This window comes from Mesocricetus auratus, unplaced genomic scaffold (assembly GCF_017639785.1).
Source record: "Mesocricetus auratus isolate SY011 unplaced genomic scaffold, BCM_Maur_2.0 Super-Scaffold_100018, whole genome shotgun sequence".
Classification (NCBI taxonomy): domain Eukaryota; kingdom Metazoa; phylum Chordata; class Mammalia; order Rodentia; family Cricetidae; genus Mesocricetus; species Mesocricetus auratus.
In genome coordinates, this window is record NW_024429199.1 from 33,809,902 (window position 1) to 33,825,933 (window position 16,032).

General features: G+C 36.7%; 1 protein-coding gene across 3 annotated transcripts in view; it reads right to left on the reverse strand.

Moving 5' to 3' along the window:
• Positions 1-587: 587 nt before the first annotated feature.
• The window catches only part of Shprh (SNF2 histone linker PHD RING helicase), a 65,031-nt gene continuing 49,586 nt past the window's right edge, over positions 588-16,032 (reverse strand). For all 3 annotated transcript variants that reach the window (XM_040758233.1, XM_040758234.1, XM_040758235.1), the window contains exons 26-30: positions 10,711-10,803; positions 9,993-10,079; positions 8,898-9,076; positions 3,523-3,603; positions 588-2,488 (exon numbers count right to left, since the gene is read on the reverse strand). In XM_040758233.1, coding sequence (XP_040614167.1) covers positions 2,392-2,488; positions 3,523-3,603; positions 8,898-9,076; positions 9,993-10,079; positions 10,711-10,803 — 537 coding nt within the window. In that variant the 3' untranslated portion in view covers positions 588-2,391. The remainder of the gene's footprint in view (positions 2,489-3,522; positions 3,604-8,897; positions 9,077-9,992; positions 10,080-10,710; positions 10,804-16,032) is intronic.

Sequence of the window (16,032 nt, forward strand, 5' to 3'; positions counted from 1 at the left end):
ATTCGACAATATGGTTTCCACTGGAACCTTACAATTTGCCTATTAACTCAATATTGGCATGCTGAAGGAAGATCAGCATTTAGGGTTGTTGGGATAAGACAAAGGCCCTCTGAGGATGTATGCTTGCTTTGCTGTTCGCCACTCTTGAGGGAAGGCTGTTTGATTTAGAAAACTGGCAAGTACCAGATACCTAGAGAGTTAATGAGAGTGCTTAAAAGTTAATTGTCTGATTTTTCTCATGTCTAAGAACTTAATTTGAGCACTGTTTGTCATTTTAGCTATAGGACAAGCTATTCAGTTGAGTGTGACCATTAGTAATTCCAGACATAACAATATTGTAACCATGGCTGCCAGTTATTAACTGCAACGGATGCCTTATATTTTGATGACTGTCTTATTTTCATTTCCAACAAGTTACACCAAAATGTATACACGCCTAATGATTTTCAAAAAAAACAAAACACCTATGGAATATTAAAATGAAATAAAATATGGAAGACTGCAGATGGACAATTTCAAATTATTTGTAAAGTCAATAAAAACCAAAGTTCATACCATCTACAGCTTAGAAATTAAACAATCCAAAATTTCATTTTCCACTAAAATATTTATTTTATTGAGGTATCTTACTGAAATAAATAAGAGTAGTTTTCCTCTAATACTGGTAAGTATAGATATCAATATATCATTTTTTTTAATCGAAGCACATCAAATTGTTTTCCTTAGAACATAGCACATGAAGTAATACTAAGAAACAAAAATAATTACTTAAGCAATCTCCTTATTAAATTACAGCCACAAGGTTTCTGAATCTCAGCATGGCATACGACTTGGTGGAAGAACAGCAGATGAGAAGCCAGAGGGCCTGGGCTCCATTGTCTAATTGTTACATGTCATAGGCAAATGTCTTACTATTTTAGAGCATTAGTTCTTTTAAAATAGGAATGATATTAATTATATCTACTCCACAGGATGTTAGGAATGTTAACTACATGAATATACATAAAAGCTCTTCATGATATGTAAAAGAGCTGTAAAAATAGTTAATTTCATATAAAAGAATCAATGCATATTTCCCTTCAACTAAAGAATAAGCACCCACAATGTGTCTTCTTCAGTTGAACTGTCACCTGTAAACCTGGAGTAGGAAATGCACCTTAGCTAAGCACCAGAGCTCACTGATGAAGGAGACCCAGGGACTAGTCCAGTATAGCTTTCTGGGAAGTTAGATAGGAGCTAATGAATCCTGAGGGTCACTTGAAGCTCCAAAAGCTTAAAGGAAAGAAAACAAGAATATTTATGCTCCATCACAAGGCTAGGATACAACAAACTACTTATTTTGTGATTTCAAGGTCATCTATTAATTCTTCACAGAAGAAGAGACAGTTTCATCACTTACAGTTATATGCATGTGTGAACACAGCACTCTCTTGCAGTATGATCAAATACAAGTTCCTAAGAGCAGAGTAACTGAAATGAATAAACTCTATGTAAATTTAGATACTAGTGGCTAAAATGACTAGTTAGAGGAACATAGGAAGGGAATGCTGTCTAGGACATCAGTTCAATGATAAAAAAAAAAAAGAAAGCCATGTTTCTATGCTATAATAAGATAACAAATTATAAAACTGCAATATTTACAGATACATCCATCTTAGAACACATTAGAAAAAACTTACTAAGAGAATTGAACATCATTGTAAATATTAATACACGTAAAACCACATTAACAATGATACTACTTTAACACATAATAAAAAAATGAATTTTTCTGTATTTCAACTTTTAGTAGAAAAACACAAAAAGCAAAATAATTGCCTAACGATTTAACATTAGGAGCTGCACTACTTACTTTCAGGTTCTAATGACAATGTTACAGCTCAAACTCATGCAAATAACTAGTTATTATAGTTCAGTTTTTTAAAAAATATCACTGACAAGATAATGGTGAATTGTGAATCATATGATAAAGATGCTAAAGGCCTTTTCAAAAATGTGATCTACATTGATTGGATAGTATCAGGTCATACAAATTATACTAATTTACTTTCTCTCTTATGTACTCTGACTTGTTATTATAAATGTCTATCCATTAAAAGTCTTCAAAACCTTTCTTAATTCCCCTACCTTATCAGTTATAGATATTCACTGGAACAAAAAATGTTTCAGTAGGAATGTAAAATTAAAATTAATTGTACATGTTTTGAAATTAGTATACTGAAAAGAATCAATGGCCAATTACCACTAGGCTAGTGTATAACAAAAAAATTCATTCAATTTGAAATAGTATTTACTAATATTTACTGATCTTTTGTTCTTAATTAACAACTTGGATTTGTAACTATGAAATTTAAGTCCTATATTAAAGTCTGTTGAATGACTTAATAGCACTTATTCAAGCTCCTCAGTTTCTTTGGTAAACAGGTCTGCCAGGTCAGCCACAGTCAACACAGAGGCTTCAGAATGCTTCCCGGATGAGCTTGTATGACTGCAACATTTCAAGAAACACAGGGAGAAAGAAATGCCAGGAGTCAGTGACTGCATGCATGATGTAAACGGAGAACACAAATCTGCTCCTACATTCTAGTAAGTGAGCCATAGGGGACTTCTCAGAAGTAAATAATGACGGAAGTGCTGCATCTCTTGAAAATCAGTGAAAATGCTGAAATAATTCTGATGCTCTGCTAGAAAATGGTTCCTATGAAAAATTAATAAAAACTCAAAACAAAAAATAGAAAAAGACATCTGACAACAGTTGTAAGAAGGTTCTAATTTTACCATTTACTTTTTCCACTCAGTTCAGTAGCTCTTTTATTATTTTAAGTAACTGAAATAAAAAACACTGAAGTCTGCAGCATGTGATAACAAGAATAAAAGACTAGATGTAAAGCCGATGGGTGGCTGGCATCTATCCTTGTACATCACCAGAGTATGTGTATTTCTGGTTTGAAAATGTTTCTGTGGTACTCAAAGTACCCCTAGAGATGCAGTCCCTTCTAAAAAGCCATCATCTCTTCCATGAATTCCAACCTATCCCATCTTGCAGGGAGGTAGGTACAAAGGTACCAGTTTATTTTAAGATGATTTTAAAGAAAAATTACTAATTTGTACAAATGTTAGGAAGTTTAATGACTGCAGGCCAAGTTTGAAAGTTCAGATGGTTTTGACCATTCTGCTATTCTGATGCCTGTGAATCTGACACAATCCACCAGCTAAGACTGGTGGACAAAACGCTTTTCTTTTTTTTTTTTTTTTGGTTTTTTCGAGACAGGGTTTCTCTGTATTGTTTTGGAGACTGTCCTGGAACTCACTTGGTAGACCAGGCTGGCCTCGAACTCACAGAGATCCGCCTGCCTCTGCCTCCCAAGTGCTGGGATTAAAGGCGTGCGCCACCAACGCCCGGCAAACGCTATTCTTTGGTTTAAAAAAGTATTAGTGTTTAAATCATTTGCTATCATCCAAGTGAAGGAGATCTACAACTCTCAAATGATAGGAAGCCCCCACTAGGAAGTTGCTACCTACCTCCTCTCAGCAGTTTTCAGCATTGCTTGCATTCGCTCTTCTATTGTTGCTTTAATTAAGAATCTATGTACAATAGTAGGTCTGGAAGGTAAATAATAATTGTAAGCTTAAAAACCATCTTAAGACAAATGAGTAGAAACTGACTTTACATACACATGTTACATTCATCAGTCCATGGGTGTCCATTTATGGCAGGTACAAATGAATGTGCTGAGGGACAGGCCAGTAGTGAAGACTGCCAATGTGGTCTTCAAGAGCTAACACTTTCATGAGGGAGACAGACAGTAAACACATGAGAAAATCAGTTCCATGCACAGGTAATGAATGCCATGAGAAGTAGAAATGAGAGAAGGGAGTTAGGCACTAAGCACAGCAGCAGCAGGAAGAGCCAGCAAACAGAAGACAAAGCATGTTTCTTTATAACCACAAAATCCAGTTCCTGCTTAGGCCCTGCAAAACCACAATATATGATCTGAACCCTTCCCACTCCTAACCTTGTGCTCATCTGTTTCACTCACAACACTTGTGCTGTGCGAGCCTGCTGCTGGCCCCTGAAATGTTTTTAGCTTTTCCCAAGCACATGCTCATCTCAGTAATGTCCAATGGTTATGCATAATCTGTTTGCACAAGACTGTACTTTGGAAATGCCTCTGGCTACTGTGGAGGCCCAGAAGAGATAAAATTTGTAGTCATCCTGGCAAGAGGAGGTGGATTGTGCTTTGTATCAGTGGGATAAGAAAAAGTCTGAAGATGAAGAATATCTTTGAGATACAAGAGTCAAGACTGAAATAATTTGAATATAAGACATTAAAAAGAGATATACAGGAGAGTCCTAGTTTTTTTGTCAGAGCAAGTATAGATGAGAAGAGTCACATTAAAATATGAGGAAAGCTTGGGCTGGCTGAAGAGTGGCAAGGATGCAGTTTGCTTTATCTATGTCAAACTTGAGATGTCTAGTCTATAACCTAGGAAATATGTAAATTTCCTAGATACATGCAGAGATACTAACTAGATCTATAAATCTGTTAATTTCTGGGTTGAGGGATATATATATATGAAGGTCACCCAGCTACCTATGCTACTTAATACTATGGCACTGAGTGAACTAACAACTAGGGAGAGTAGATAAAAAGAATCACTGACTACTGGCAAGAATTAGGCCACCAATTACACCCTAAACCTCATTTCAGTGTATTATCTACTGAAATAGGCTGACAGAGCGGGAGATCAGGAAGGTAGAAGCAGACTGTGAAGGAGTGTCAGCTTAAAAATGCTCATATTCAGACATGTTTATGTGATGTATTACAAGGGGAAGGCTCTTGGGGATGTGAGAAGAGGTGAGATTTAGGACAAATGGGGTGAAAAAAGGACACATCTTCCATTTTAATAAATAAAGGAGGACAAACACTATGCTCCCTGATCATTACCAGAGTCAGTTTCGCTAGAAACCAATCAGCATTAGGTCCTATATCCTCTTGCCCACTTGTGGAAAATGCCCAGCATTCTCTTCCAGTTTGTCCTAGTTTTCCTATTTCTAATGAATCATTTTCTAATTTTTTCATTGTAAAGGAAAAGGACATGATTTTTAATTTTGTTCTCTACTTTATTCTGCAACAAAATCTCTCAAGATCCCACTCCTATGAGCTGCACAGTAATAGCAGGGCACCATGGTTAAGCATGCACCATAGAGGCAGCAGGGTTACACCTGCCACCTTACCTACTATGCCACCATACAAGCTATGTAATCCTTCTGTTTGTGATGGCTGAACTAGAGTTGAACAAAAAAATCCTAATAGGCAGTTGCCTACACGGCTCCATTTAAACTGCTTTTGATCATGTTGCAAAATAAAACTAATGGTAAGAACCCCAATAGTAAGATTCCGTTCTTGATATTTTGCAGCAAATGATAGTCAACCTTGTAGGTGTCTAACCCTTCCCGAGAGCCTTTAGTTTGTGGCCCATCACTATTTTTTCTCTTTTAATAATCCCATTCATGCTCATGGCTTAAAAAAGCCATCACATGCTACTGATATCTAAGTGTATCCTAGCCCTGGCTTCTCTCCCAGTCTTTGAATTTACATATCTTAGATAGCTAATAAACGCTCAAACATATCCAAAGTTTGATTTTTGTTCTTCCTACTGAATCTGTTCTAATAGTCTTCCTATACTCAGCTAAAAGCTTTTTATCCTCCCAGCTGTCTTGGCCAAAGCCCATGGTGTTACACTCATACCCAATCTCCACTATGTTCACAGACACTGTCAGTTCTACTTCCAGAACAATCCAGAACCTGACCACTACTCAGAAGGTGAACTGCCACCAGTCAAGCTATCTTCTACAGTCATCAAGACTGCATGGCCTCCCCTGCTCCCTTTACTCCCTGGACTGAACACAGTTCTCAGAATGATTCAGAGCTGAAATTACATCATGTCCTTCCTCTGCTTGCAGCTTCCCAACTAGGGTCTAATATGATCATCAGTGTGATCCCTGACTTTATTTCCTACCCATTTCAGTCTTGTAGTCCCTTGCCCCAGAAACTGTAGCATTAATTCTAATTGGTCTTAATAAAAACTCAGAGTCAGATATTATAGGGCTGGGGAAGCTGAAACATCAGAGAAGAAAAGCATTTAGCCACTAGAGAGTTCCTACCTCGACCAATACTCTGACCAAAGGGGTGATCCTGTCCTCAGACTGCCTCCTCAGACCATTTCAGACTGACTGCTGCTCAGAATGCATCTGTCTCTATGAATCATCAGACAGCCCAAGCTCCTGTCTCCTCCCACCTTAAATTGCTCTCTCAGCCCAGCCATATCACTCCTGTCTCAACCTCCCTAGTGCTGGGATTAAAGGTGTATGCCACCATTGCCTGGCTTCTATGTCTACTAGTGTGGCTAGTTCTGTACTCTGATCTTCAGGAAAGCTTTATTTGTTAGATCATAAACAAAATATCACCACAAACTCCTGATTTACAGATGTCACACTGATATTATTGTCTGTTTAATCATTCTTTCTTAAGATATAGCATGACTGACTAATCTCTTTCAAGCTTCGGTCAGATGTTACCTCTCAGTAAGGTTGGATTCCAAGTCATTTGTGTTCCTTATCTTCCCCACCCTGTTCGAAATTTCCAGATTTTAACAAGACATACTCTTTACTTATATCTGTTGTATACTAATTGCTGCCAGACCAACCTGCTTATAAGTTGCATGAAGACATCTAAACTGCTTAAAATTATGCATGACACATAGAAAGTGTTCAGTAAAAATCTAATGAAAGAAGTGTGTGGAGATTGATGAGTACCAACTGCTTAGGTAGATAATGGGAAGAAAGACTTCTATGAGTGAAGACTGTCTCCAGGAAGGAGGATACAAAGATTCAGAAAATCTGCATAATGGGAAGCAATGACCTTAATGGACTTAGGCTTATAAGTCAGAGACAAGCCCTATCTATGCTTTAGAATAATGCTGGTATAACAAGAAGTCACTGTTTAGGGTTGGCAAGATGGCTCAACTAGTAAAATCACATGGTAAGCCTAACAACCTGAGTTTGATCCCTAGAACTCACTTTTTTTTTTTTTTTTGGTTTTACGAGACAGGGCTTCTCTGTATTGTTTTGGAGGCTGCCGGTTCATCCCAGCCTCGAACTCACAGAGATCCGCCTGCCTCTGCCTCCCGAATGCTGGGATTAAAGGCGTGCGCCACCATTGCCTGGCAGAACTCACATTTCTTTAAAAAGTCAGATGTTATATGCATAGACCAGCTAGCTTGCAAAGTATGCAAACCAGCAGAAAAGCAAGTAGGATTGCCTCAACAAAATGGAAGGCAAAAACTAACTTCTGGAAGTTGTCCTTTGACTTCCAAATGTACAACATGGCATGTGGACACCTGCACGTATACATACACTAAATTTAACTGTATTCTAAATGACATTTGTAAGTACTTTAGCACAACTGTGTATTGACTATGTCTGTACTACTTTGCTATGTTTTTGTTTTTTTGGAAGAGTACAAAGGCTTATCTTGATCATTAATTTGATGAAATTTAAAATTACCATGGAAACAAAACTCTCAGTAAATCTGCATGGGGAATTTCAAAAACGTTTTAAGACTTCTGTGAAGAAGGGAGATCCACCCTGAATGTGGGCAACAACATCCCATGGGCTGGGATCAAGACTGAATGATGACAAAGTAAGCTAAGAATCAGCATTTATCTGCCAGTGTTCCCTAACTGTGGTTGCAATATGACCAGCCTTGTTCTGTTTCTACCACTTTGAATTAATTTCCCACTCTATTAACAAAAGTGTGAGCCCAAATAAACACTTCCTTTCTTGGCTGCTTTTGTTTGGAATCTGACACAGCAATGAGAAAAGTCATTTAAACACAGAACCTATGTCTTTCTCACTTGAAATTACAGCTGTCAAAGCTCTCAAAGCCACAGCTTATGCAACAATCAGTAATTCTGATTCTGACATGCAGGTAGTTCATGTACTACTCTTTTCTCATGTTTTCCTACAGCAGCTAGTTCCAAACTCCTCACAACCCTCAGGATGTCAGCTTTTCTCCCTTTATTTCTATATGTGCAACTCTCCATGATGGTTTTCTAGTCTAACTTTAAAATAACCAGTCCTTCAGACTAATGTCTTTCTTTATTCTTCAGAGCATAAAGCATGCTCTTTTGTTTACATAACTTTCAATCATCTTTTTCTTGTACTACACAGTAGCCTTCTACTGTTGCTAGATGGGACTAGATGCTAGATATGATTAGAATTTTCAGTATGTAGTATAGTGCCTGATAAACTTTAGGTGCTCAGTAATACTTACAAAATGAGTGCCTAGTATGTGTATGTCTTCAAACTTTCAAGGTCTCTAACATCCATGAGGCTATTAATATAACTAGGAAGTTGTGTTACAAATACCCATATAATCTGTTATTTGAACGAAAGAAGTATATATCACATAATAATCACTATTACTTTTTGTTCAGGTACTGCAGTAAATCTACTTATCTTTTATTACACAGACTTATTGGTTCATTGTGTGTATGCATTTACATGCAAGTGCCATGGAGTCCATGCAAACATGTGACTGGAAATTTCCACATCTGACTTCATGTGAGGGGTTAGACCACATATAAGGTGAAACATTAAATTTCATGTTTGGTCTTAGACCCCTTCCTCAAGATATCTCATTAAAGATATGCACATACTCTAGAATCTGAAGGCCAAACAAAACAAATCCTACTGTAAAACATTTCTGGTCCCCAACATTTCAGGTAAGGGAGACAGAATCTGTACTTAAAACAAACAGGCCACAATGAACATATAGAATTTAAATGCTGAGTTAGTTTCTATAATGTGAGGCAAAGTGGTTGATGCTTACTTTGTCTGTCCAATTCGGTGTACCCTCCCAATGGCCTGGAGCTCATGGGCAGGGTTCAGTATGGGCTCCACCAAGAGGACATGAGTGGCTTCAATGATAGTTAATCCATTAGAGCCCGTGTGCAGGGGCAACAGCAAAATATTGATTTGAGGATCATGTTTAAATGCTGAAAGGTTCTCCTAAAAGAAAAAAAAAGTGCATTTTAATTTTAGCTGGATCAATTAAAATAAGAGCAGCTTGTTATAGCTCAAGATGAATATGGTAGTGAAAACTGAATACTAATTCACCAATTTTAGTAACTAGAATGTTGTTTTTCTTGATGCTGAAGAAGAAAACCATACACTTTTGCTTTTATAGCATATAGTAAAAATCATATCATAGATATATGTGATACATGGAAACTGAACTGTATGAGTACAGAGGAAAATGAAGAAGAGAAGAAAACATGGAAGACTTAATGTGAGGTAAGACAGGAACCTACTACATTTTAGTTGTTCTTATGTGTGGTGTGTCTCAGATTATGTGGGTGAGACTGTACTCAATGTGATACAAATGAAATTTTAACTACATGTACTTTTCTCTGATTATATATGTGGGGTGTGTGTGTGTGTGCAGAATATAATCCCAGGGTATAGCAAAAGAGATACAACAAGGTCATTTTTCTTTTTTTGCAAGGCCATTTTTCTATATTAAGAAAAAGGACCTCAAGTCAAATTTTTTTTTTTTTTTTTTTTCGAGACAGGGTTTCTCTGTATTGTCTTGGTAGCTGTCCTGGAACTCGCTTTGTAGACCAGGCTGGCCTCAAACTCATAGAGATCCACCTGCCTCTGCCTCCCGAGTGCTGGGATTAAAGGCGTGCGCCACCAACGCCTGGCCCAAAAATATTTTTTTTAAACAATTCTTTTTTTAGGTATTAGTGAATAGATCAAAAATGTCAACAGTTTTTCTATTTTGCTTTAAAATGTTAATTTTGTAGATAATCAAGAACTTAAACTCTCCTTCAGGGTGTAGGCCAGAAGATAAACTAGGTCAGTTAGTGAACAGCAGTTTCAGTTAGCACCTAATTTGTTAAAAAACAAGGAAAACTCAACATACCTGGAATGTCTTAATGCGACTGATTTGCGTAAATTCCATGTTGTTGTCGGTGAGAGCTTTTGAAATAATATCTAATACATCTTGCCACTAGAACATAAAAGTGGGGAAAATAGTGTTTATACACAGCTTTTGACCAAAGAGGATTTGAGAAGAAAAGAAATAATAACTAAACCACAGTAATAGTTAAATGAACAAAAACAAATCCAAACCCTTAGATGGAGTACCTACAACACTAGTTAGCTTTGTTGGGAAACAGCATTTTTCCCCCATCAAATACTAGTTGAAAGATAGTAGTGTAATAAAATATAAGCATCACTGAGGATAATTAAAATACATAATACAAAACAATGGAATATTTAATAAATATAGTTTCTTATCTTTCAAGGGTTTTTACTATATTTATAAATAATACTTTATAGTTCATTTACTAACTTTTCCTTAAATAGTCAAATTCATTTGTGAATGAATCTTTCAAGGTTATAGATTTCAATTTTTAAAATATCAAAAAAATCTTACTAAAATTAATATAAAATCTTATGGAAACTGCCTTTATAAAGTATCATCACATTTCTGTAAAGATAAATGAGGACATAGAAAAAAAAGTCTAGCAGTAATTTTGAATCTTAACTATATTTCAGTAAGTATTTATAGTTCTCAGATAAATACTAAGGAGAGGCAGAAAACCAGGTGGACTGAAGCAGAGAAGTCTTGATTGTACCGTAGAGAAAACGAGTGCTTTGGCCCCTGGATCTCTAAGCTGTATTTTCATCAGCGTTCTGACCACAGCTTCCACTTTTGTAGAATGGCTACCCTTTGAATACAAAGGGGAAAATACATTAGTACCAAAAACCTAGTTAAGAATGGAAAGAAAATCAGTATAAAACACTTCATTCAAACTATATATAACACAGACACTTGACAAATATTTATGTGCTTAGTTTTTTTATTTTGTTTGTTGAGAATTTTCTTTAGTCTCTAACTACACAAGTGAATGAGTTTATAATCACGATGTGTAAGAGACAGCTCAGTGGATAAGCATTCTTGGCATGAGCCTAATGATCTGAATTTGATTCCAGAGCCCACATGTTAGAGAAAGCCAACATTTACATGTCCTCTGACTCCATACAATATGCCACATCGTTCACATGCTCTCTGTCCTCCAAATGTAAGAAAAAGCATTTCCTAAAAGAAGCTACATTTAGTTAATTGAATAGAATGATACCAAACCCTTTTTGTACTTAGGTTTTTAGTTACTAAATTTTGTTACAGCAAAGAAGCAGAATATGTATTCAAGAAGCTTCCTCACCACTCTCACTCATTTCATATAGAAATGCAAGAACACAAAGAGTCAAAATTCAAGGAATGCTGCCAAATGAAGTATTCAACCAATGAGTCAAACTTCCTTGTAATGACATGGTCAATGACAGACACACAAATGATGTCATCTAACACACAGACTCTACAAGAGTCCTGTGTTTTTTTTTTTTGTTTATATTTATTTTTAATCTTTCAGAGCTATCCCATCAAAGGAACATGGAAATGGAAAAGTGGTTTAAAACCCGAGGAATAAACAAATGATGAATCTGTAATCAATGTGTTTAACTTAACACCTGGCAAATAAACAATCAATAACTGATCTTTTCAGACCTTAAATATGAACATTATAATGACCTAAATTTATGTGTGGGGAAGGAATCAGACAAACCCAAAAAGCAAAAGTATTTCCACAGCAGCATTAGTCCTTTCCTCAATGCTCTCAATTCATTTATTTGCACATGAAAGAATACAGAACGATAACCAAATAAACATGGAAGAAAGTTACCCTAATTTAATGTCAAGACAAGATTATGAAAAAAAGTTTTAAAATCTCCCTGGTAATAATTATTTTTAGATATACAGACTCTCAATTATACATAAGGTTAAAAAATATCAGGGAACCATCCTGTCTCAGTCCACTGATTTAAAATAACAAAGAGAAATAAAAACAGGAAATGAACACAAAGTGACAATTTAGGCCTTTAGATAGACCCACTCCTATTCCCTGCAATGTACTACTTTGAAAACATTTCACTTGCTATTGCTCAATGGACAAAGCAGTGCTGCCAAGCCTGATGCCGCAGTTCTATCCTTCCAACTTCCTTGTCTCTTTTAATAAGGGATCTCAGCAGATAGGAACCAATGAGAAGGAAGAGTTAAGGCAACTATGACATGTCTTTCTGTCCCCTGCATAAAGGTTTTTACTATCATGCACTCTTTTCTCCACAGAGCACATTATCCCAGAATTGCATTAATATAGCAGTTTTATTCTAGATGGGCAAGGATAGCCAAATTTCTAAGCCAGATGCTCCATGTTTGCTTTATTATTATTATTTTAGTCCAGTAAACATAAGACAAGAGACACTGTGTGTTCTATCCTTTCAGCACAGTAAAAATGTTTAACTCAGAATTAAATTCTTGAGTTTTGCAGCAAGAACACATGACTACTCTGTTTTAATATGATTAAAATAGTCACACCTATTAGAGTAAGAACACATGGCATTTCTGATTTTGTGTTATGCTACTGCATATGATTTAGGCCAGATTTCATAAGAAATATCCTGTGTTGGCCTTTGGTGCTGATATTTTTCTGCTGTTTTTTTAATTGTTGACATCCTATCCAGAAGTCTAGTCTATTACTAAAAGCACGCTGGCTGATCATGAGACACTCAAAACCTAAGATGATGAAGTAATAGTGCATGTGTGTGGCTGGGACAGGTGTTACTTTACTGTGGTTATACCTACCTGTAACATTTTGTACTGAACAGAAACTTATGAACTAAGAATCCTGTTCAGAATAGGGCTGGGTTTACACCAGCAAAAGTGCTTAGTATGAAACCTAGCCAAACACAGGACATGTGGAACAAGCCACGTGGGGCTATGTTCTGCCAGGAGGCCTACTTTACCACATCCAAAATGCCCTGCAGTTGTCAGAACTTGCAAGGGGAATTTTGTTTACTTTGTGAAATGCCCAGTAGGTCCCAAGGTCACTTAGGAATACTGTCATACTGTTGTTATGGATGATACAGTTTTTATTTAAATGTATACACCAAAGGAATACTGGTAATCTCAATATCTCATGTCTATGCTTACCCGTAAACAGGATGCCTTATACCGTGAAACCTTCAATTTCCAAAGATAACATTAGAAACAAAATGACAAAGACTATGTATTACTATTTTTGCATTCTCTGATTATCTTTTGTATGATCTCAAGTTATGTGGTTAAGTACTATGTATTTTGTCATACTATCTGCCATGTACAAAAGTTTTATTATGAATACTTAGATTGAAATAAAAATCTTAAGGTCATAGAAACTAACTTATTTATAATGTTCAAGTATCAAAAACTTGACAATAATATAAAAGACAAGAACTTTCAAGTCTAGAAGTTGTATGAACGAAGTAAGAGAGTAAGGCAGACTCTGAAAACATATTACGCAGATACTTGAGAGGGCAAGTGACAAACAATAGGGTATAAATGGGATAAAGTCAAACTGGTGACAAGTAACAAAAGGCAGAAGTGTCAGACACAAGTGGTGACAGAAAAAGCAGAGAGAAACAAGCACAAATGTGGTAAGAAATAAAGTGAGAGAGATGAGATTGGTTTATGTAATATGTAAAATATTTAGTCATGTTTAATGAAAAAAGAAATGTATGAATATCAGTGTCAATGGTAGAAAGAAACTATGTTTACTAAAGTATCTAATCTTTTACTTTTTAAATAATTCATGTATTCACCGATACACATGAAAGACAACCAGCAGCAGTGTTTCAACACTGACATCTCTTTCCCAACAGGGCAGCAAGCGTAACTGTCCTGAGTGTAGGAAAGCTGCCACACATGAACAGGTGTTTGGATCTGATGGGTTCAGTGACTCAGTGCCACAGCTGTGCAGCATACTGGCAGCTAGACCAGCCTCTTCCTAACCCTCCCTGTACAAAGCAGACAGCAGTTCTGCCTCACATGCTTCCTGACGCTGTGATGAATGTTTCCCTGTGTAAGGATGAATGAACTGCCTCCTCTTACCCACCAATGCCACCTGGGAAAGACAACAGCCCTAGGAATAGTGAATAGGACAGTGACCGCCAAAGCCTCAGGGCTGGCTATTGGGCTGCTCTAATTACTTACTCCATTTTGCAACTTCTTGACATATGCTTTAAAAACATGTTCATTCAAAGGATTCAGAGACAGACTAGGTGATCCTTAGGTCATGATGTCTTCTCACTTATCCTTCCCAAAGTGAACTGCAGTGGATTCACCCTTCGAATTACCGCCTTACACTCTTGGACCTTTTACTGGCAGAATAAGTGCTTTAAGACCATGACCGTCGTCATCACCACCACCCACACAGATATATTAAGTTTCTAGACTCATAGAAACACTTCTTTTTCACTATTAGAGCATAGCTGCCTTTTAAACAAAAAATGCTTATTTTTTTCTGTGTTCTGCATTTAGGCATCAGCATTATTTTCTTTGGTCCCTAACACAAATAAATTTGTATTCTCATGATCCTCAGGAAACTCAGTTACCCTCTAGTTTGGTTATCATTTACTAAATAGTATCCTTTATTTGTTATACATTTGGGCATCTAATTTACAATCATTACATACCTCAGATCTAGACATTATATGCCGAATATATAGACATTCAAGTCTTACCTATTCTCTCATTCTTTTTCTTTACACTATCTCAGATAAAGACATATACCCTTACAGTTTGTTTGCTCAATAGTCAAACCTGTAGCTATTTGAATTCAATGAGATCTCTACTTTTTATAAACTAATACTCTATTTTTTCAAGAGTCTAATACTGCAGATTAGCTTTTTTTTCTGTGTCTTCAGTCTATTCTTTTCCTTTATATTGTGGGTGTTTTCACGCGCACATGCATGCCACAGTGCACATTAGGTCAGAGGACAACTTGGGGAATCTTCTCTTTTCTTCCACCACATGGGTCTCAGCATAGAACTAAGGTTATTATGCTTACAGCAAGTACCTTTGCTTGCTGAGCTGTCTCACTGACTCCGATGTATACTTTTATTGGATTTTAAATATGCTTAAAAATCATTTATTTTAAACACAAACAACAAAGTATTGACTTTCTATATTGTTTCTGGTTACAATTCTAAGTTTTCTATTTCCAAGTTTATCAACAGTTGGTCACTTTTACTCTTTATCCATTTCCTGTACATTGTTTTATTTCCTATTCTGATTTTTCTTTTCACACACTGCACTCAAGGAGTTCCTTCTGAAGTCATCTCCACTAGCCACACAAGGTCACATCACATGTAATTCATCTATTCTCTATCACTGGACATACCCAGGAAAGCATTCCTTCCTGAAGAACTGCCCTAGTGGCTTTGGCTGACAGTGAGTTTTCCCAGACTGCCATGTCTTTAGTTCCTTCTCAAGCTCCTTTTCCCGTCGTCACTGTCCCTTAGGACTTGACCTGAAGGTAATCTCTATGTCTCTTCCTTAGGTTGTCTTATTCAGCCTGTGGTTTTAAAGATCATTTATACTAGTGAATGAATTTCGTATCTCTAGCTCTTCATTAAAGACACCAAATAAATAAATGTACTCCTTTTCAAACTTCTCCTCTGTAGCATCAATAATACCTACTTGATTTTTTAGACCAGAATCTGGGGGACCTCCCATGCTATATACCTCCAACATCCTATTGTAGTGAGTGTCCCTGGTATATACCCACCTCTTCTCATCTCTCCTGCCATCAACCTAAAGTTCCTAAAGTAGACAACCGCTGTGGCCTCCTAAACTCATCCTTACTTTTATTCTTTTGTATCCCTGCTGATTTTCTAGAGCATGGAAAGAAAGATGTTGAAAAGCTTTGAAGCCTGAGTACTGCCCCACCTGCCCTTCCATTTTCTTTTCAGTTTTACCCACGGCTTTGCAGCTTCTGTCTGAGTCACTTCTATCTTGGTCTCTTCACATCCTGGGCGTGTTCTTTTTCTGTCTCGGAATCTCCTCTCCACAGATCAGTTCCATC